The sequence below is a fragment of the Sturnus vulgaris genome, chromosome 8 (assembly GCF_052056855.1).
Source record: "Sturnus vulgaris isolate bStuVul1 chromosome 8, bStuVul1.hap1, whole genome shotgun sequence".
Taxonomy (NCBI): domain Eukaryota; kingdom Metazoa; phylum Chordata; class Aves; order Passeriformes; family Sturnidae; genus Sturnus; species Sturnus vulgaris.
In genome coordinates, this window is record NC_142250.1 from 3,318,778 (window position 1) to 3,337,967 (window position 19,190).

At 52.4% G+C, this 19,190-nt stretch overlaps 1 protein-coding gene across 2 annotated transcripts in view; it reads left to right on the forward strand.

The window, feature by feature from the left end:
* ADAMTS14 (ADAM metallopeptidase with thrombospondin type 1 motif 14) overlaps positions 1-18,810 on the forward strand; it is a 31,182-nt gene extending 12,372 nt beyond the window's left edge. Inside the window, exons 5-22 of one of the 2 annotated variants that reach the window (XM_088168721.1) lie at positions 3,350-3,433; positions 4,913-5,069; positions 7,945-8,050; positions 8,154-8,297; positions 8,860-8,992; positions 9,106-9,219; positions 9,390-9,544; positions 9,737-9,915; positions 10,764-10,897; positions 11,089-11,212; positions 11,322-11,402; positions 12,170-12,333; positions 12,780-12,945; positions 13,615-13,747; positions 13,895-14,102; positions 14,649-14,775; positions 15,187-15,297; positions 15,806-18,810. In XM_088168721.1, coding sequence (XP_088024847.1) covers positions 3,350-3,433; positions 4,913-5,069; positions 7,945-8,050; positions 8,154-8,297; positions 8,860-8,992; positions 9,106-9,219; positions 9,390-9,544; positions 9,737-9,915; positions 10,764-10,897; positions 11,089-11,212; positions 11,322-11,402; positions 12,170-12,333; positions 12,780-12,945; positions 13,615-13,747; positions 13,895-14,102; positions 14,649-14,775; positions 15,187-15,297; positions 15,806-16,131 — 2,646 coding nt within the window. In that variant the 3' untranslated portion in view covers positions 16,132-18,810. The remainder of the gene's footprint in view (positions 1-3,349; positions 3,434-4,912; positions 5,070-7,944; positions 8,051-8,153; positions 8,298-8,859; positions 8,993-9,105; positions 9,220-9,389; positions 9,545-9,736; positions 9,916-10,763; positions 10,898-11,088; positions 11,213-11,321; positions 11,403-12,169; positions 12,334-12,779; positions 12,946-13,614; positions 13,748-13,894; positions 14,103-14,648; positions 14,776-15,186; positions 15,298-15,805) is intronic. The other variant, XM_088168722.1, reaches the window with a different exon arrangement.
* Positions 18,811-19,190: the final 380 nt, after the last annotated feature.

Genomic DNA, 19,190 nt, shown 5'->3' on the forward strand with positions numbered 1-19,190 from the left:
CGTTGCCAGTGCGGTTTTGCTGTCGGGATCTCACGTCTGGGGCTGCAGACTCGGGGCTGGCCAGAGGGTTTGCAGGGATTTAGAGAGGCAGCCTGCCCTGCTCCCAGGTTGTAATGTTCCTTTCATTGTAAAGCACTGCCTCTGATCTCCTTGGTGCTGCAGGGCTGGGGGGAGTCCTTTGGGGTGGTCGTTCCTGCTGGTTTGCCCTTAACTCACAGCGAGCCTTAAGGGCTGGGCTGTTTATAGGTGGGAAAATTCCATTTTAAATGAAAGAGGAGAGCATTTCTTGCCAGGTGAGTGTGAAACAGGCTGAGCATGGATGAGAGGGATAAGAAGATCTTTATCCTGTGGCTTCAGGGATGTGGGTCCCTTTACTGGAGCCCTTTGCTGAGCAGATATTTTTGGGGGAAGAAGTTTCTCTGAAGACACTGACTTGCTTAATGGCATCTGCAGAGGGCAGCCTGCAAGCTGCTCTCCAGGTGAATTTCCGTTTCCAAGGTGATGTTCAGCCCCTCCAGCTCCATCCCCACTTCTTCCACAGGCATTGGAATGCTTGGGGGAAGCTGGCCCTGCTGGTGTTCAACACCCCCCGCCCCAAAACTTGGGGCCTGCAGGGTGGCAGCCCTTGCAGCAGCCAGCACCAAGCCCTTTTGATATGATTCTTTTCCCCCCTCACTCAATTATTGATATCTGGCTGTGAAGGGAAGTCTGTAGCCTTGGGCAGTCTGGTTCCACATCTGCTTTCTGAATTAACCCTAAAGGTCGCTGCAGAGCTGGTATTGGTTAGGTGCAGATCCCTGCCTAAACCCTGGACTAAACAGGGGCTGGGCTTTAGGTTAACTCTTCATTTCAAAGCCTGCAGAGAGGGAGTACCAGGTCCCTACAAGCTGGAGGAGAGTGGGATTTAGCACTGCTTTATAAGAAAGATTTATGGAGTTAAATCCCATCTTGGAATCATACAGCAGGGTCTACTCATGCTGCCAAAATATCCCATGCAGCTGGGAAGGGAGAGGTCTGTGCTGCTCTGTTTGATGCTCCCAGTCACTGCAAGGTCAGGTCGTGGCTGGTGGAAAGGTCCCTAAGGCAGGAACGTGGCTCCTCCTGATGGATTGAGGGGTCCTCAGGAGCAGGCAGCAAGAAGCAGAGCGCTGGTAGACAACCATGGAATCCTAAAATCATGGAATGAGTTGGAAGGGAGATGGAAGCTCGTCCCATTCCAATCCCCTGCCGTAGGCAGGGGCACCTTCCACCATCCCAGGTTGTTCCAAGCCCCATCAAATCTGACCTTGAACACTTTCAGGGATGGGGCAGCCACGGCTTCTTTGAGCACCCTGTGCCAGGGCCTCACTTCCCTCAGTTCCTTCCCAATATCCCACCTAACCCTACCCTCTGTCAGTTTGAAGCTCCAGCTCCTGACAAGTGCTGGGGGTGAAGATTTGGGAAAGTGAAGGAAATGTTTTTTTCCTGTCTTGTTCCCCAAACCACCCCCCAGGTCCAGCTTCAAGCATAGTTTCAATTTCTCCCTCTCTCCCCAGTTTCCCACCCTGCCATATTACAAATATTTTTGTAAGGGATCAAACTTATGACGTGGGATTTCTCTGGGATGCCTAAGCCTCCTACATCCTAAAACCCAAGGGTGACATCCCTGACATCCCTGGGGATTTGCAGCTCCTTGCTGGGCTGAATCCTTCATACCTCAGTGGGTCTGTAGGCCTGAGTGATGTTTGCAGCTGCAGCACTGCATGAACTTCCACCCTTCTGTGCACATCCCCCCCAAAAAACAGGGTAGGGCTCAGAAAAAAATCCATCATATTCTCATTATTCTTACAAAAGGGGGAGGGTGAAGGAGCATCCCACCCACGGAAAGTAGGGATGAGCTGAGGAAGGGTTGACCAGCCTTTGGTTGTGTTGTTTTTCCACACTGATGAATAAAATACCCCGTGGCTCTTGCAGCTTCTGCATCCAAAGGGATGCATTAATGGGGATGGACCGGCAGTTTATGGATTGATTTTAATTTTTTATAATCGACTTTTCTGCATTCAAGGCTTAGGATCTGCTTTACCTCTCTGCATGGCTCAGAGGCACCCCATGGGAGTGTTGGTTGTCATGGGGAAAAGGTTAACACTGGGTTTTTGTGTTTAAAACTGGTCTGGGTGGGTATTTCAAATGGAATCCCAGGCTGGAAACTGGGGGGCTTGTAAAACACTGGGGAATGGCTAACTTGGACTTGGGCAGCAGTAAAAGGGTAGTTGTCGCCCAGCCCTTGATGTAAGATTGAAAAACCCCAAAGGAATGGAGGAAAAAATAGAAAAGATCCATAAATCTGGCTTTATAACCTTCATCTAGTCTGGAAAGCTATGATAGAGCTGAGGCAAGTTAGTGCCTCCTTGAGCAAAGCTGAAAAAGTAGATTTTAATCAAAACATGAATTCTAGTCAATACTAAGAATGGTCTTAATTTGGTCTCCTTAAGTTGTGCAGTGAACCCCCATTTGTGGAACTGTTCATTTGAGAGGTGTTTTGGGAAAAAGAAAGTCCCATTCTCAAAAATCAGGATGTTTTCCTTCCCTGGGCCATGTTTTCTCATGTGCTTTGCAGGAGGTGCAGGGTCACACGTGGGTTTGTGGTTGTCTGCTCCATGTGGGTGCCTCTCTCCACGTCACTGGGCTCAGCTCTCAGAGACATTTCCCATCTGGATGTCCCACTCTCTTGGTAGCATTTAGGAGCAGAATTTGTTTATTCATCCTGGAAACGCAGAAGGAAAAGGTTATAGCTGGTTCTTTCCTTTGCAAGGTCATTTTTAATAGCTGAGGATGGTACAAATCTTATTGACTCATAAGCCCTCCCTGTTCTCTTCATTGTGTTGCCTCCTCCTGGGATTTCTGAAGCCATAGGTCAGGTTTGACTCACTGATGTGACTGAGGAAAGCCTTGACTTTGGGGAGTGGCAAAGGATTGTATCAAAAACCTGTTTTTCCTTTGGATGCTGGAGTCTGGAGCATTCCCATCCCTCTGAGGGTTCATATTCCAAAGGGGCAATGGCTCATTGAGAAATGTGGTGGAGGAAACTCAGCCCTCGATGGAGACGGCTGATGTCATTGACCATCTGAGCCATTCCTGGGGAAATTTTGGCTTATTCCAGCTTGGCTTTTTGACTTTGTGCTTGTTACACATGGAAAAATGGAAAAAAAACCCAATCTCCCCATGATGGGAGGAGGGGGAATGACATCTTTGCACCTGGTCTTGGAAAATCTGGAAGGGTATGGAACGTGGGAGGGTGGAGGACAGGAGGGGCTTGAGATCTGGGATGGCCTTTAACTTGTTCCCTGTTGGATTTCCCCCCCTTCTTCAGGTGGATGAAATTTATCACGACGAGTCGCTGGGCGTTCACATCAACATCGTGCTGGTCAGGATGATCATGGTGGGATATCGCCAGGTAAATCCTCCAGCATGGAGAGCAGGACATGCTCTAATATTTATTTAGCACTTAGGTAAGCCCGGGACTGGGAAAATGTGGCAGTTGTCAGAGCCCAAATGACAACTGTGCTGAGCAGGGGTGGGTTTGAACCCTCCTTAACCTGTTTTCTGGGAACTGAGGGTCTGGATAGCCTCCTGGATAGCCTAGGATGCCCTCAGGGAGGTGGTGGGTGAGTGTGATCTGCTGTGCTTGCTCTGGGGTGTGGGGAGAACCACAGAGGCTTCCTCAGAGCTCTGTAGATGATGAGATAAAGGTGGGTCCCCACATTGAGAGGAGCTGGACATCAGTGAGGAGAAGCCACGGTCAGGATCTCCTTGACTCGGCTCCCCAGCTGTCCTGTAGCCCTCGTGTGGCTTGGGCATGGCCAGGAAAAGCGTGGGAAGGTTTCCTGAGAAGTTTTCGTGTGGTTTCTCAGGCTGCACTTTTTTTTTAATGCTTGTTCGAGCACAGCAGCCAGATTTTTCTTTAAAACAATGTGATTTTCTGTACTTTTTTGGGGCATGCTCCTGTCCCACAGGAAGTGTTCTAGCAAGGGTGTTAATGACTCAACACAGTGATGTCTCTGTGTGTGTGTGATCCACAAATAAGACCAGTTAGGTCTTGGAAAAAAACTTCCTTATTATAGAAATATGCTTGGCTGGCAGAAACCCAACACATCCTGGAGATGCAGGGATGGTCCTGAGGAGCTGGGATGAGGATGGAGGCTTGCCCATTTTTGGAGGCTTCCATGGGACCAGGAACATCATCTCTAGCTGAGAAAGCCAACAATCTGCCTGGCTTCCTCCCAGCGATGGTTGTACTCTGGGCTGGAGGCTGATGTGTGGAGGGGAAGGGATTTGGAGCTGTGGTGATACGGCGAGATGGGAACTGCCAGGCTCTGTTAGGGATGATTTATCCTCCCCAAAACCAGCTCTGGAAGCAGCTGCTTTGTCCGGCTACCAGGTTCAGGGGACGATGTAGGAAACAAGGAGCAGATGTTGGAGTCCAGGAGTGATCTCAGCTCACCACTGCAGCTTCTTGGGATAAAACCTCTTTGGCTTCCACGGGGAGGGCAACACCTCTTCCTTTCCTTCCCAGTGTGGTAGGACCCACAGCTGGTCTATAGGTTAGAGAGGGTTAATAAATGAGGTTTGTATTCTCGGACCAAGGCTGTTGGCATGGAGGCCAAGAAAAGAAGAAGGAGAAAAAGAAGATAACTAGGAAAAAAAGCCCCACAGCTGTGGAAAGCATTTTTGGAAAGGTCCTGGGAAGAATAGGGATGGAGAACTTTCCACCAATGACTGTTATGTTGACTAACTGTGACCAATGAAGAAAGTGTAGAGGGGATAAAACTCAGTCCGCTGTTATAACAAATAGAGATTACCCTTCTGAAGTGTAGCGTGCCTTTTGTGTGCCACACCTGCCTCACCAGCGCTGGGTTTTCCCTTCTTCCCGCAGTCAGTCAGCCTGATCGAGCGGGGGAACCCATCACGGAGCTTGGAGCAGGTGTGCCGCTGGGCGCACTCCCAGCAGCGCTCCGACCCCGGGCACGCCGAGTACCACGACCACGCCGTCTTCCTCACCAGGCAAGATTTTGGGCCCGCAGGTATGCAAGGTACTGTATTTGTCTCGATCAGGTATGTGCAGTTTGCTGGGGGGAAAAAGCCAGCCAGGGGTGAGAGGATTTCCTGCAAGCACAGTCTTGGCCAGCAAGGTCCAGAAAAAGGTTATAAAAATCGGTATTTTTTATTTCACGTGATGCAGAAGAGACAGAGAATTAATCCAGAGCATCAACCTGAATGGATAAAATATCTTGATTTATTTAGTCTCCTGCTCTTTGATTTCATTTACCAGTCCTCCCCTTGGCCCAAAATGCCTTAAAAATATAAAAATAAGATAAAAAAAGACGAAATACCACAGGGAGCCCCATGGGGACAATCAATTTGTTCTGCCCTCTGGAGGACCTTTAGAACCTGCTTTTATATGGGTTTATTTCTTGGACATGGGAGCATTCAATAAACCCTGGGCCAAAGAGGAAATTTTACTGCAGGAATCTCTCACCCTCTTGGTGCAGAGATTGTGCCGGTGTGGTCTGAGAAGTTGGAGGCCTTGCTAATGAAAATTTTCAGGAAAGCCTTCTGATGTTTCATGGCTCCATTAGGAAAAGAGGTGCTCTGGTGTTATCACGAGAGGTGACTTTTCCCAGTTCTGAGCCTGCTGCTTCCAAATTCCCATCTCCTCATTTCCACGGTGGTGGCCAGGTCTGGATTTCCATCAGGAGGCTCCGTTTGATGCCGTGAATGGGGTGGGTATTGTCACCCTGATCTGTAGCACACGTCCTCCTGGTGTGCATAGGAGCAAGGAAAGGTGGAGAAGTAAACCTGTCCTGACTTGGATTACCTCCCTGAAAAGGATCCCCCCTCAGCAGGAGATGAGCCTCAGGAGATATCCAGCTGGAAACCCTCCTGAGTGTGCTGTGGCCACCAAACAGCAGACCTTGGCTTGTGCCAAGCTGTGACCTGCCCTGGTCTCCTTGTCCAGAGTCACACGGGTGAAATACCAGCTTTTGTTTCGTTTTTCTAGACCCTTCCTGGCAAAGTGACTGTGTCCAAAGACATTCATTTGTGAGAGGACCTTTTTTGGCAGAAGGGGGAGACTCCCTAGGCTGCCTCTTGGTGGGAAGGAGTCTGAGACTGATGGAGTAGCCCTGCTCTAGGGGTGCTCCTTCCAGCAGCTCCTTCCCCTTTTCCCTGTGGATCTGGCTCTCTGCTTCTCACACATCTCCAGGACTTTCTGCAGAAGTCCCTATGGTTGCTGTGTCCTTGCCTGGCTGTGCTGCATGGCACAAGGAGCTCCTCATCCACTGGGAATTTCCCTCTGCTTGGGCTGCTGGAATAGTAACACCGTGCTTGCTCTTGCCTCTTTTCCCCCAAAACAAAGTCCTTGTGGATCCCCAACATCCCTGTTAAGCTCAGGGACACATAGAGAGAAGGACCAGAGTGTGGAACCAAATTATCCGTGCCCTTTGAAGAGAAAAACAGTGGACAAATGGGTTGTAAATTATTAATTGCTGCTGTAGAGGTCTTGTCAACACCCAAAGAGTTTCTGTGTCCCTCTCCCGTGGGTGGCACAGGGGGGTTTTCTGACCTGGGCTGAAGGATGCTTGTACTCAGAATTAAATATTTTCCAGGTAGTTGCTTCTCACCATCGTTCTCCCACGGAGAACGTTTTATACTCCTTCCAATTCTTACTGGAGTCTTCATTACAAAAAACTGCTTTTGTGAGCATCCACCTTTTCATATTCCTTTGTCCTATCTCCCATCCATAGCTTCTTTGGTTGGGAATTTATCCAGTTTTCATCCTAGACAAAATAAATTTACCCTTCCCTTGTACCAAAAGCTTCCCACAACTTTTTTCTTCCTTGTGGAAAGTTTCATGGGGGGAAAAAAGTATTTTCAAATGATTTATCCAGGACTTGATTTATTACTCTATGGTTAAACTCTGTGGGAGTGTATTGGTATGGATCAAGTATCCCACAAGGACAGGGGGCTCTGTGGACCCTGTGGTTTGGCCAAGGTGGGTGTAGGGATGTGCATCTCCCTCAGCTCATCAGCACCCCTCTCCTGCTGCTGCCCAATCCTGGCTCACTGAGCTCTCCTCTTCCAGCATCCCAGTCCCCAGGGCATGGTTATCCAGCATGGCCCTGCCCTGCTTTTGCCTCTCTGACCTGTAAGTCCTTCCTTCACTAACTCTCTTGATGCCAAAAAGGGTCAGCCCTAAAAAAAAAACAACACACGTAAAAAACTCTGGGGAGTAAATTCCGGAGTGTGCCAACGAGTTGATTGAATTGGGCAGAACTAAGGTGAAAAAGAAAGGAAAAGTGACCAAAATGGAGGTGATGTGTTGCTGCCTGGGCAAGCAACTGCCCCACTGCACTGCACTTGATCGAGGGCTGGGGTCCTGGGGCGAGGTGGGTGCATGTGTGGGTACACCCTGTGGGGAGCAGGGCTGTGGTTTTGTGTTTTTTGTGGGCAGGGCTCAGGGGAGCACCTCTTGCCTTCCCTTCTCTCTCCTTTTCCTTCTTTATTTGTTTTAAATGAAGAAGGATGCGGGGGATGCCATTCCTGGGCTGGGAGGCCATGGCCACCCACACTGACAGGGTGTTGTGGGCGCTGTTTCTGCCCTCCTGCCTGTCCAGGTGTGTTGGCACAAGGGCACAGTGGTGCCAGCAAGCCCCAGAGCAACCTCTGCTGGCTTTTGGCACCAGGGTGGTCACACTGGTGAGCAAGTCCTTGGGCTACCATCCAAGTGACCTGGGCAGCCCCTCCTCTTCAGCACCTTCCCTCTGTTTTCTCTTCTGTTGCAGCAAAGCCACGTTATGTATTTGCGGGGTGGTTTTTTTCTTAATTTTTCACTTTTCCCCCCTCCTCTCTCAAAGGTTTTCTCTCTCCTCTCCTCCTCTCTGTCCATCCCTCCTCTCTTTGCCCCAGGCTACGCTCCAGTGACAGGGATGTGCCACCCTCTCCGCAGCTGCACCCTCAACCACGAGGACGGCTTCTCCTCCGCCTTCGTCGTCGCCCACGAGACCGGGCACGTGTAAGTTGTGGGGGCAGAGCTGGCTGTGGTGGTGCCCCTCTCTTTGCAGAGCGGGCTTTCTGCTGCTGCTGCAGGCGTGAATCCCTTGGGATCTTCCCACCAGGTTGGGCATGGAGCACGATGGCCAGGGCAACCGCTGCGCCGATGAGACCAGCATGGGGAGCATCATGGCGCCGCTGGTCCAGGCCGCCTTCCACCGCTACCACTGGTCCCGCTGCAGCAAGCAGGAGCTCAACCGCTACATCCAGTACGCCCCTTCCAGCTGGGAGGGGATGTTCTCCCTTCAGACCACGGCTGGTGGCTTTTGGTAGCCAAAGATGCTCCCAAGGGCTGGAGTGCCTCGGGAGACAGGGTGGAAGAGCTGGGGGTGTTTGGCCTGGAGAGCAGAAGTCTCCAGGGAGTCCTTGGAGCCTCTTCCAGTGCCTGAAGGGGCTCCAAGAGAGCTGGAAAGGGATTTTGGGCAAGGGCCTTCCCACTGACAGAGAGTAGGGTTAGATGGGATATTAGGAAAAAGTTCTTTCCTATGAGGGAGATGAGGCCCTTACACAGGTTTCCCAGAGAAGCTGTGGCTGCCCCTGGATCCCTGGAAGTGTGCAAGGTTAGGTGGGATGGGGCTTGGAGCACCCTGGGATAGTGGAAGGTGTCCCTACCCGCTGCAGGGGCTGGAACTCTATGGCCTTCAAGGACTATTGTACCCAAACCATTCTGGGGTTCCATGATAATTCAAATTTCTCAGTAGCTGAATTTGGAGAGTGGCCTGGAGCTGAGGGATGGGCTGATGGAAGGAAATCCTCTGTCTGGCTCTGCAGCTCCTACGACTGCCTCCTGGATGACCCCTTTGAGCACCAGTGGCCCACACTACCTGAGCTGCCTGGAATTAATTATTCCATGGACGAGCAGTGCCGCTTCGACTTCGGTGTGGGGTACAAGACGTGCACGGCGGTGAGTACGGGTTGCATGGCCACCCCTCCCGAGGATCCCCAGCCAGCCTGGCTACCACCAGCCTGCTGGTACTGGCCACTGCTGTCCCAGCCCAGCTCCTCTGTGCTCCCCAGTTCCGCACCTTCGACCCCTGCAAGCAGCTGTGGTGCAGCCACCCGGACAACCCCTACTTCTGCAAGACCAAGAAGGGGCCGCCCTTGGATGGGACCGAGTGCTCTCCTGGCAAGGTAGGGGCTGGACCTGCTTCCTGTAGGAGGGATGTGTCCAAGGGCACGATGAAGAGCACCTTCCTCCCATGCTTTACCATTTCTATAGTGCTGTGGGTGCGGGAGGGCTCTCCACTGGTGCTGAGTGCTTTGGAAGAGGTCTGGAACTCATTCCTTCTCCTCCCTTCCAGTGGTGCTTCAAGGGCCACTGCATCTGGAAGACGTCGGAGCAGCCTTACAGCCAGGATGGCAGCTGGAGCTCCTGGTCCAAGTTCGGCTCGTGCTCCAGGACCTGCGGGGGAGGCGTGCGATCCCGCAGCCGGAGCTGCGACAACCCGCCGTACGTCTGGGCTTTGCCTCCCTCTCTTTTCCCAACTGGAAGTGGCCGCCAGCCAGAGGCTGCTGGCTCTTCCCCTCCTTGGCAGGGGTGGGGACATCTGTTCCCGTGGGAGCTGTGCTGTGTGTTCGGGCACTGAGCTGTGCTGAGGTTGAACACCATCCCCTCTCCAGCACTCTTACACCCCCTGGGTTTATTTTCCAGCCCGGCATACGGAGGGCGCCAGTGCCCGGGAGCCACCTACGAGCACCAGGTGTGCAATGCCGAGGAGTGCCCGGGGCCCTACCAGGATTTCCGTGCCCAGCAGTGCTCCAAGCGCAACTCCTACTACACCCACCAGAACAGCAAGCACTCCTGGCTTCCCTACGAGCATCATGACGGTGAGTGGTGGCGGGTGCTAGCAAAGGAGCAGTAGCCAAATTCCCCCAGAGGACTCTGCCCTGGTGGCCATCACCCTGGGATGGAGACTGTGCCAACTGCACAGATGTTGGGCGGTGGGAAGCTCCTGAGCTGGAAACTGTTGTGCAATAAGCCAGCGTCAAGCAGCCAGCTTTTTAAAATCACGGAATCACAGAACAGTTTGGGTTGGAAGGGACTTTAACGATGATCTCATTCCAACCCTGCAGCCGTGGGCAGGGACACCTTCCACTAAACCAGGTTACTCACAGCTGGAAGAACACTTCCAGGGATCCAGGGGCAGCACAGTTTCTCTGCGCAACCTGTGCCAGGGCCTCCCCACCCTCACAATATAGAATTTTTTCCCAATATCCCATCTAACCCTGCCTTCTATCTGTTGGAAGCCATTCCCCCTTGCCCTGTCACTCTGGGCCTTTCTCCTTGTCCAAAGCCCCTCTCCAGCTATCTTGGAGCCCCTTCCGGCAATGGAGGGGGCTCTAAGTTCTCCTGGAGCCTTCTGTTCTCCAGGCTGAACACCCCCAGGTCTCCCAGCCTGGCTCCAGAGCAGAGCTGCCTACTTGCATTGCAGCCTCATGCAGCATGCTGTCCTTCCCTTAATTTCCTGAGTGTGCCAGGCAAAGGTGCAGGCTCTTGCGCAGCAAATGGACTTGGGAGATCAGCCACATGAATATCCTGGGCTTTGGAATTGTGGCTGTGCTCAGGGGTACAAACTGAAATAGGTTTCTGTCTTCACTCACCCTAACGAATTTCCACAATTCCTTTTTTCCCCCCACCTCTGTTTTTCTCCCCTTCCCCTTTTCCTTTGGTGCAGATGCTCAGAAGTGTGAGTTGATCTGCCAGTCCGAGGACACGGGAGACGTGGTGTTCATGAACCAGGTCGTTCACGACGGGACCCGCTGCAGCTACCGAGACCCCTACAGCGTCTGCGTCCGGGGCGAGTGCGTGGTGAGGAGCTGCTGTGGGGCTGTCCCTGTCCTTTCCCTGCCCAGGAGAGAGCTCAGCCCCTTAGGGGCACACGTTTTGCCCCTGGGGACCGAGCCCATGTGCAGCAAAGGGGATGGTGGAGCGACGGGCTGGGCTGCAGGGCCGTAACCCCAGGTAACCCCAGGCTTGTCCTCTCCTCCCCTGGGTGCCAGCATGTCGGCTGTGACAAGGAGGTTGGCTCCCTGAAGCAGGATGACAAGTGTGGGGTCTGCGGGGGGGACAATTCCCACTGCCGGACGGTGAAGGGCACGTTGGCCAAGACCCCCAAGCAGCCAGGTGAGAGGGCTGGCTGGGTTTGGAAGCAGATTCACGAGCTGGATTCGTGTGTCCAGCTGGAGAAAACTTGCTCTTTCTCTTCCCTCCATCCTTTGTCCCTCCCTTTTAGGTGTTTTGAAGATGTTTGAGATCCCAGCTGGAGCAAGGCACCTCCAGATAGAAGAGATGGAGCCAGCATCCCACAGCATCGGTGAGCGAGCCCTACTCTGCAAATGGGTTAACTGCACCACTTAATTAGTGGCTTGTCTTCATTTTCTTCTGCCTTCACTCAGAGTCAGGATTAAAAACACGAAGGAGATGAATTTTTTCGTGTTTGGACTTGGTTGTTTATTAAATCTTATCTAAAGTACAGAGAGTCCTGTAACACTTCTAGATACCAGCTAAAAGTGAGCAAAATGGAGCTGAATCGAGCTAGTTACAAGCTCTTTTAAAGCTAAACAGTCCAATTAAAAGATAATACCTGTATTATTTATCCTTTTGACCCAATAACCAAATACCTGTGCCCTGCACTGCAGCACCAACTATTCAACCAAAAACTACTACCTGAAATTATGAAGAAGAGGGAAGAAGAAAGAGACAATGCCCAAGAACCTCTGTCTTGTCCCATACCTATTACTATATTCTAAAAATCCCAAATTCCAAACCCTTCACCATGTGAAATCACACACTTCTATTCTAACTACATACCCGTGATTTTAATTTTGGCACTCAAATTTGGAAGCCTTCTCCAAAGCCTCAAGTCAAAAGCAGTGTTCCCCTAGGGGTCAGTGTCAGAAAGCACAGAAAGTTCAAAACTCCCAGGCTTCAATGTTCCAACACTAGTCCACCTCTCCCTTCACCCTTTCTCAACCCTTTTCTCATAATTCCCACCAGAGAAGGTCTCGTTTAGGTCATTCCCATCCTCCAAAGTGAGTCACCAGATGGAATGATATTGAAAATATCTTCTTTCTTCTCCAGCTGTTAAGAATCAAGCCACGGGGAACTTCATCCTGAATGCCAAGGGCAAAGAAGCCAAAAGTCAAGTGTTCATTGAGATGGGCCTGGAGTGGGAATACACTGTGGAACAAGGCAAGGAGAGCCTGAAAACCAGCGGTCCCCTGCACGAGGCCATCAGTGTTTTGGTAAGCCTGGCTCCACATGCTCTGGGGGCCTTGGGGACAACTGTCACAGGCAGGGGAGGTGGTCTGAGGTGTGATGTGGCAGATGATGGAAGGATGTAGGAAGAGGAAGAGTGTGGGGCATATCATTAAATCCAGAGAATGAGCCAGCCAAAAGCAAGGAGTGACGGCCTGTGTGAGGGTATGGCACAAGGACGTGTTGCCTGGGCACTTGCCTTTGAGCCCAGCTGCATTTTGCTCTGCAGCAATTGCTTATGACTCCAAATCCCATTTTAGTTATGCAGGTATGTGGGGAATTAGAGGTTGGGTTCCCTGGACATGCAGGGAATGGCAGGCTGCATCCATCCCTGTGTTCATCCCCAGTTTTGGGTGTAGGCCATCTTGCCAAGTGGTCCCTTTCCAATGGCACCATTCTTCCCCCTCTCTGACTGCTCTCTCTGTGCCTGCAGGTCATCCCTCAGCAGGAGGAGGTGAGGAGCAGCCTCATGTACAGGTACATCATCCACGAAGACCTGCTGCCAATGATTGGAAACAACAATGTCCTGCTGGAGGAGATGGATTCCTACGAGTGGGCTCTCAAGAGCTGGTCCCAGTGCTCCAAGGCGTGTGGAGGAGGTAATTTCCTCTTCATAACAGCCTACAGGGCATGCATGGGGGGATGCTTGGATATGGTAGAGGGTGTGTGAGCCCCTTGGGGCATCTCTGGCAAGGAGAAATTATTGAAAAGCAGTTTGAGTGAGCATTTTAGCCAGATTTCTTATGGAAACGGGGCTTGCGTGATTGTGTGTGTGTACCTTTGTATGTCTACCTGTGGCCCTGCTATGATTTTTTAATTCCTTGGCTGTTTTAACTGGATTTGAGCCAAGAAACAGTGATTCTGAAGATGACCACTACTAGAGTTTGCATAGAAGTAGGTGTGAGGTTTGCTGGTGAAAGCCTTGTTTCCATACGGCCACTGGGATCTGACCCTCTGATCATAGGGAACATTTGTACTCTGGGAATCAGAGTGGTTTGGGTTGGAAGGAGTCTTTAAAGGTCACCTGGTCCAAACCCCTGCCATGGGCTGGGACATCTTCTACAAACTGTGTGCACTCCACTGCAGCTCTGGGGACTCTGGGGGTAGGGAGGGTTCAGCAGCCACACAAGCTGCTGTGTGGCATCCTCAGCAAACCTTGGGTGGCATCTGAGAGCAAATATCCCAGCAGGGATGCAGGAGAGGAACCTGGGTGAACCTGGAGGGATTCCCACACCCATCCCCTCACTGGCCACACTCTGCTCCCTCAGGCATCCAGTACACCAAGTACGGCTGCCGTCGGAAAAGCGACAACCGGATGGTGCACAGGAACTTCTGTGACAACGGCAAGAAGCCAAAGCCAATCCGGAGGCGCTGTAACCTCCAGGAATGCTCCCAGCCCATGTGAGTCCTCTCTGTGTGGCCCGAGGTGCTCCCATCCCTCTTGGGGGGTGGGGGGGTTTGGGGTCTCGTTGGAAGCGTTTCCAGCCGCTTCCCAGCACAAGCATCGCCTCAAACGCCTTCTCCATGTGCATCTTCCCGCCCTGGCAGGTGGGTGGCTGAGGAGTGGGGTGCCTGCAGCCGCTCCTGCGGGAAGTTGGGGGTGCAGGCACGGGCTGTGCAGTGCGTGCAGCGCCTGCAGGACGGCACCAACCGCACCCTGCACACCAAATACTGCCCCGGGCAGCGCCCCGAGACGCGCCGGCCCTGCGGCCGCCTGCCCTGCCCCGCACAGTGGAGGACGGGAGCCTGGTCCGAGGTGAGGAAACCCCTGGAAGGAGGGTGTGGGAGGTGGGTGTGAAGGTCAGGTGCTTATAGGGGTCATGGAGTAGAATCCTGGAATGGTCTGGTTAAGAGGGAGCTGTAAAGGTCACCTAGTCCAACTCCCTGCCATAAACAGGGACATTTTCCATTAGACCAGGTTGCTCAGCGTCCCATCCAGCCTGGCTTTGGTGGAGATAAGGGTACAAGAGACAGTGATGTTTTCACAGAATCCTGGAATGGTTTGGGTTGGAAGGGACCTTAAAGCCTATCTCATTCCAACTCCTTGCCTTGGTCAAGCCGCCTTCCACTAGACCAGGTTGCTGTAAGCCTGGCTTTGAATACTTCTGTGCATAAGGGTACAAGTAAAAATGAGAGAGGGGAGGGCATCCCTGTACAGAGAGCATGGAGGTTTGGGAGGCAGGAGGGAAACCCCATATCAGAAAGCAATATCCACCTGAGGAATAGTCATCAGCACATCCTGAGGGGTGTGGGGGCTGTCCCCACGGCATCACTGACTGTCTGTCTGTCTGTCTGGGTGCAGTGCTCAGTGACCTGCGGGGAAGGCGTCCAGCAGCGGCAGGTGGTGTGCAAAGGCAGTGACAGCGGCGCACGCTGCGAGGGTGACAAGCCAGAGGCCATCCAGGGCTGCCACTTGGCCCTCTGCCCAGGTGAGAGGAGCAGGAGGTGGCACTGGGATGGGGCATTTGATAGTGGGGATCAATCCCCATTAATATCTACAGCCCATTCAGCTTCAGGGGATGCCAGCAGACAGGTTGGGTTGAGCTTTCATGATGCTGCTGGCTGTAAAAAAAAAGTTAAAAGCCAGGCAAAATATTTCCCTTCTCTGCTCTTAGCCCTGGCATTGTCTGCTTTTGGGTTTTCTGGCAGTTTGAACGAGCTGATGGAGATGGGCACCCTCGAGTTTATCTTGGGTGGGGTTTGAGTGGTGTAAATGCTGGGTGCTTAAGGGATTTCATTTTTAAGGAGATCCCTTAAAATAAAACGAACACCCTCCCGAGGTATATTGGGTGCTCTCAGCCTCCCCGTGGCTGCTGGGCATCGTGGTGCTCTCTCTGCAGGGAAGCTCTCCGGCATCACTGCCACTGCTGATGCCGGTGACCACGGCACGACCAAAGGGCAGCGGCTGCCCCAGGACGGAGCCAAAAACCCCGTGAGCAAGATCTCCTCCAGTAAGTGGCCGTGCTCGTGTAAAGGCGGTGCTTCCCAGGATAACCCTCCCGCGGATTTCTGCACCTACCCTGCGGGAAGTGCAGAGGTGGGAGCGCATCCAGCAGCGCTCCCGGGGAGTTTCACCCTCCGCTGCTGCTCCAAAGCCCGGGGCTCCATTGCCATCTTGTGGAGGATGAGGTCCTGCAGTTTCTGTGTCGCGCTCCTGGCTTTTGTGACGTTTCCTTTTTACCTTGGAATTTTTTTTTAAGCAGGGAGATGCCTTTTGGTTTTCCCCCCCTTAAAGTCCTTCATGGCTGGGGCTCTACGTCTTGGTTTGGAGCATCCCTTGCTCTCTCTTTTTTCTCCATGCACAGAATCCTTCAGTACTTTGGCTTCATATTCCAGGTCCCTCTTGCCCGCTTCCTATGTGGATAGGCAGCACCTTGTTCCTTTTGGGAATCCCATTGGAGAGGTGCCAGGTGAGGACCCTAATGCCACCTTATTTTGTGCTGCTCTGTCCCTCTCCAGGGGAGCCTTGCCTCGGGGACAAGTCCATCTTCTGCCAGATGGAGGTCCTGGCTCGCTACTGCTCCATCCCTGGATACAACAAGCTCTGCTGTGAATCCTGTGGGAAGAAAGCCTCCTCCACCACTGGCTCACCCCCTGTCACCGACATTCCCCCGGGAACCACCACTCCCAGCCCTGCTCCAGTGCTCTTCCCCTACCCCACTACCCCAGCTCGGGGTGAGCCTGGTGGGGACCCCACTCCAGCACCTGGGATGTCCAGCAGTGATGCTTTCCCAGGGGAGCTGCCAGCCCCAAGGGAGCCAGGAAGGGGCCAGGGGGCCAGGTAACCTGCTTGAGACCACCTCACTGTGAGGCAGGGAAAGCCTTTCTCCCTCTTCCCTCCCTTTCTCCTCATCTTTTTCCTCTCCCCCAACTTCCAGCGATGGTTTTCATGGGTGGCACTGCCAGGTTTGGGAACAACCCGGCTCCATACCCAGAAATTCCTGGGAAAACCACTCGTTTCTCATGATCCCACTTTCCCTCCCAGCCATGCCATGACTTTTTGACAGTGCCATGGAAAATAAGGTGGAAAACAACAAAAAAAAGCTGCAGGTAGACAGGCTGCTTCCTCCCAAGGTGCTAAAACGATGTGGGAGGGGATGGCTTTATTGTTGCATTTTCCTTCCCCCTGCTCCAAGCAGCAGCACAGGAAGGTCCTGGCTTGGTCGTTCAGCCCTGGAGCTTGGGATAGCAATGGGAGGATCTTGGGAATCTGGGGAGGGCAGTGAAACTGGAGGGAGGTGGTGAGGTGAAGAGAGGGGAAATGTGGGGAAATCTCCCAAACTGCTGCTCTGGGCTGTCCCTGTTGGGGTAGGGAGTTTGGGAAACATGCCTGGGGGAAGGTGGAACGTGACAAGCATAGAGCTGCCTCTATCCTGGAGGCAGGAGATGATCCAGGAGATTCCAAAGTGAGCAATAAGAACCACAGGTCAAAAACCAAAAATTGGTGTCAAAAATGCCCGTCACCTGGGGGTAACTTTTTTTTAGCCAGTACTACCCTTGGCCAGCCTTGAGCTGATACTGATGCCCAGACTCCCCAGGATCACCAGCCTCATCCCTGCACCCTTGGACCCAGTGCCTGTGGGGCAGCAACAGCTTCAGTTCTAGGGGGAACTGGGAGTGACTGGGAAGCCAGGAGTGGATTTTAGGGGCAGTTACAAGGAGACAAGGAGAGGAGAGAGACAAAGATTCATCTGCATCTCTCATTGCTTGGGAAGGGGTGGAAAGGGGGTGATTAATGCCATTACAAATTATTGTGCCAAGTACTAAATGTTTGCACAGCACTTTAGGAGCCTTGGGCTGCCCTCTCCTTGCTGGGTGTTGGGCCAGCTCTGGGCACAGGGTTTGCCTTGACAAGTCTCAGTCCCCAAAAACCTCCTGACAATGGTGTCCCTGGGGGAGCTTCCATGGTTTTGGTACTTAGGGCACCTCTGGGTGCAGTGGCAGGAGAAGGTGGGCATCTGTGGGAGAGGAAGTTTTGCGAATGGGGAGGTAGAGTCCCAGGAAGGCAAGGCTTGGCAGATAGACCAGTTTGGCATTGCTGAGTGGGATGTCCTTGGGAGAACATACATGGTGTGGGTGCATCTGCTGGCCCTGAGGGTCCTGCTTCCCCAGTATCCAAGGAGTAGCACGTGGCATCCCTAGGGACAGTGTTCCTAAGCTCTGCGGGTACCATGCCTTGCTGGTGAGGTGGCTTGGGGTGATTTTCCCTTTTTGGCATGGATTGTGACTGAAATGGATGAGACCCCTCTGCATTCTTGATGTTTTAAGCATTGGACTCTGTATTGCTCACCTGGAACTTCCCAACACCCTCCTCCTGCTGCTGAGTCAGGGCTGGACGAGCATTTTTCCAGCTCCTCTGAAAGCACCTGAGGTTGGAGGTCCTTGAGCTCCTAGGTGCTGCCCTTTGGCATTAGGTGGGCATCCCAAAACATGGAAGAAAGCTCCCCAATCTGTCTGAGCCACTCAGCTGGCACACCTCGTGGCAGTGGGCACATGGAGGGTGCCTGGGGAGTGCCCATATCCAGGACATGCAGGTATTGCTACCCATAGGGGATCCTGTGGGGATACCTGAGTGGGATTCACCCCTTGGAATGTTGCCACCACCACCGTGCCCCTTGCCAGCCCCTCCATGGGAGCGCCAGCATTTATTTATTGTGCCAAAGAGAACGTTTTGTTAGCTCTCCAAGGAGCATAACAAAAAGACCTTCTTTCCCCTCAAAAATGGGCTGTGATGTCCTTCCTCTGAAATTCCCAGCTGCTCCCCTCCCTTCCATGCTGGCCTAGGCTTTGGTGCTTTATAGCTTAGGGAATATTTGCAGTGGCTCCTCGCTGCACCTCGGGGCAGAGCTGTGGCTGGGGGCTGACCCAGCTCCTGGCACCCACGGCCGGGGTCCCTGGGGGTGTTTGGGCAGGGGGGCTGCACTGCAGGTGCTGATCCTGACCTCAGGCTGAGAGGTGGGGGAGATCTGAAGCAGGGTGTGATAACCTCCCCCCCACCAGCTGTGGGTGCTCTGCAGGGCTGGCACCCGGCACTGCATGTTTCATGGAATCCTGGAATGGTTTCGGTGGGAAGAAACTAAAGCTCATCCAATTCCAGCCCTTCCTGCCTCCTTCCACTAGCCCAGGTTGCTTCAAGCCCCGTCCTGGCCTTGAACACTTCCAGGGATGGGGAATTTATTCCAGCTGAAGGCAGGCTGAGCTTGGGTGGCTTTGTCCTGTCTCTGGTCCTGTCTCCAGGAGAAGGGCCTGACTCTGATCCCCTGCACCCTCCTAAACCAGGTGGATGCATGGAGTCATTCCTGTGCTGTAACCTTGTCCAGTGTTACCATGATGTATAAAGTTTTGTACATATGAGATTCAGAGCTTTTTAACTTTTAATATTTATTAATTCTGTTGGGTTCTTTTTTTTTTTTTTTTTTGAACTCTAACATAATGTAAAAAAAATAAAAATAAACCCACAAAAATCTCATGCTGTTGATCTGTTTTGGGGATATGTGTGTGGAGGGGGAAATATGAGCATGACCCATGTGTGGCTGTTGAAATGGATTTACTTTGTGATATTTTCTCTTTATCAGCCAGAATTTCACATTGCTGTTTTGAGGAGGAAGAAAATCTCTAGATATATACATATAGAGATACACACATGTAAGTAGTCAACCCAGTGCAAAAATAAATATTGATGTATTACTGGTTCAGGCCAAAAAGCCCCTGATGCCATGGCCAGGTAAAAAATGTAAAGTGGTGAAAGCAGGGTAGGGATGAGGCCAGAGAGGGAGTGTCAGGGTGTGTTTTGGCAGCCTCTCTTTTCCTGTTTGATGCCAAAAACCAGTTCCTGTTGTCGGGG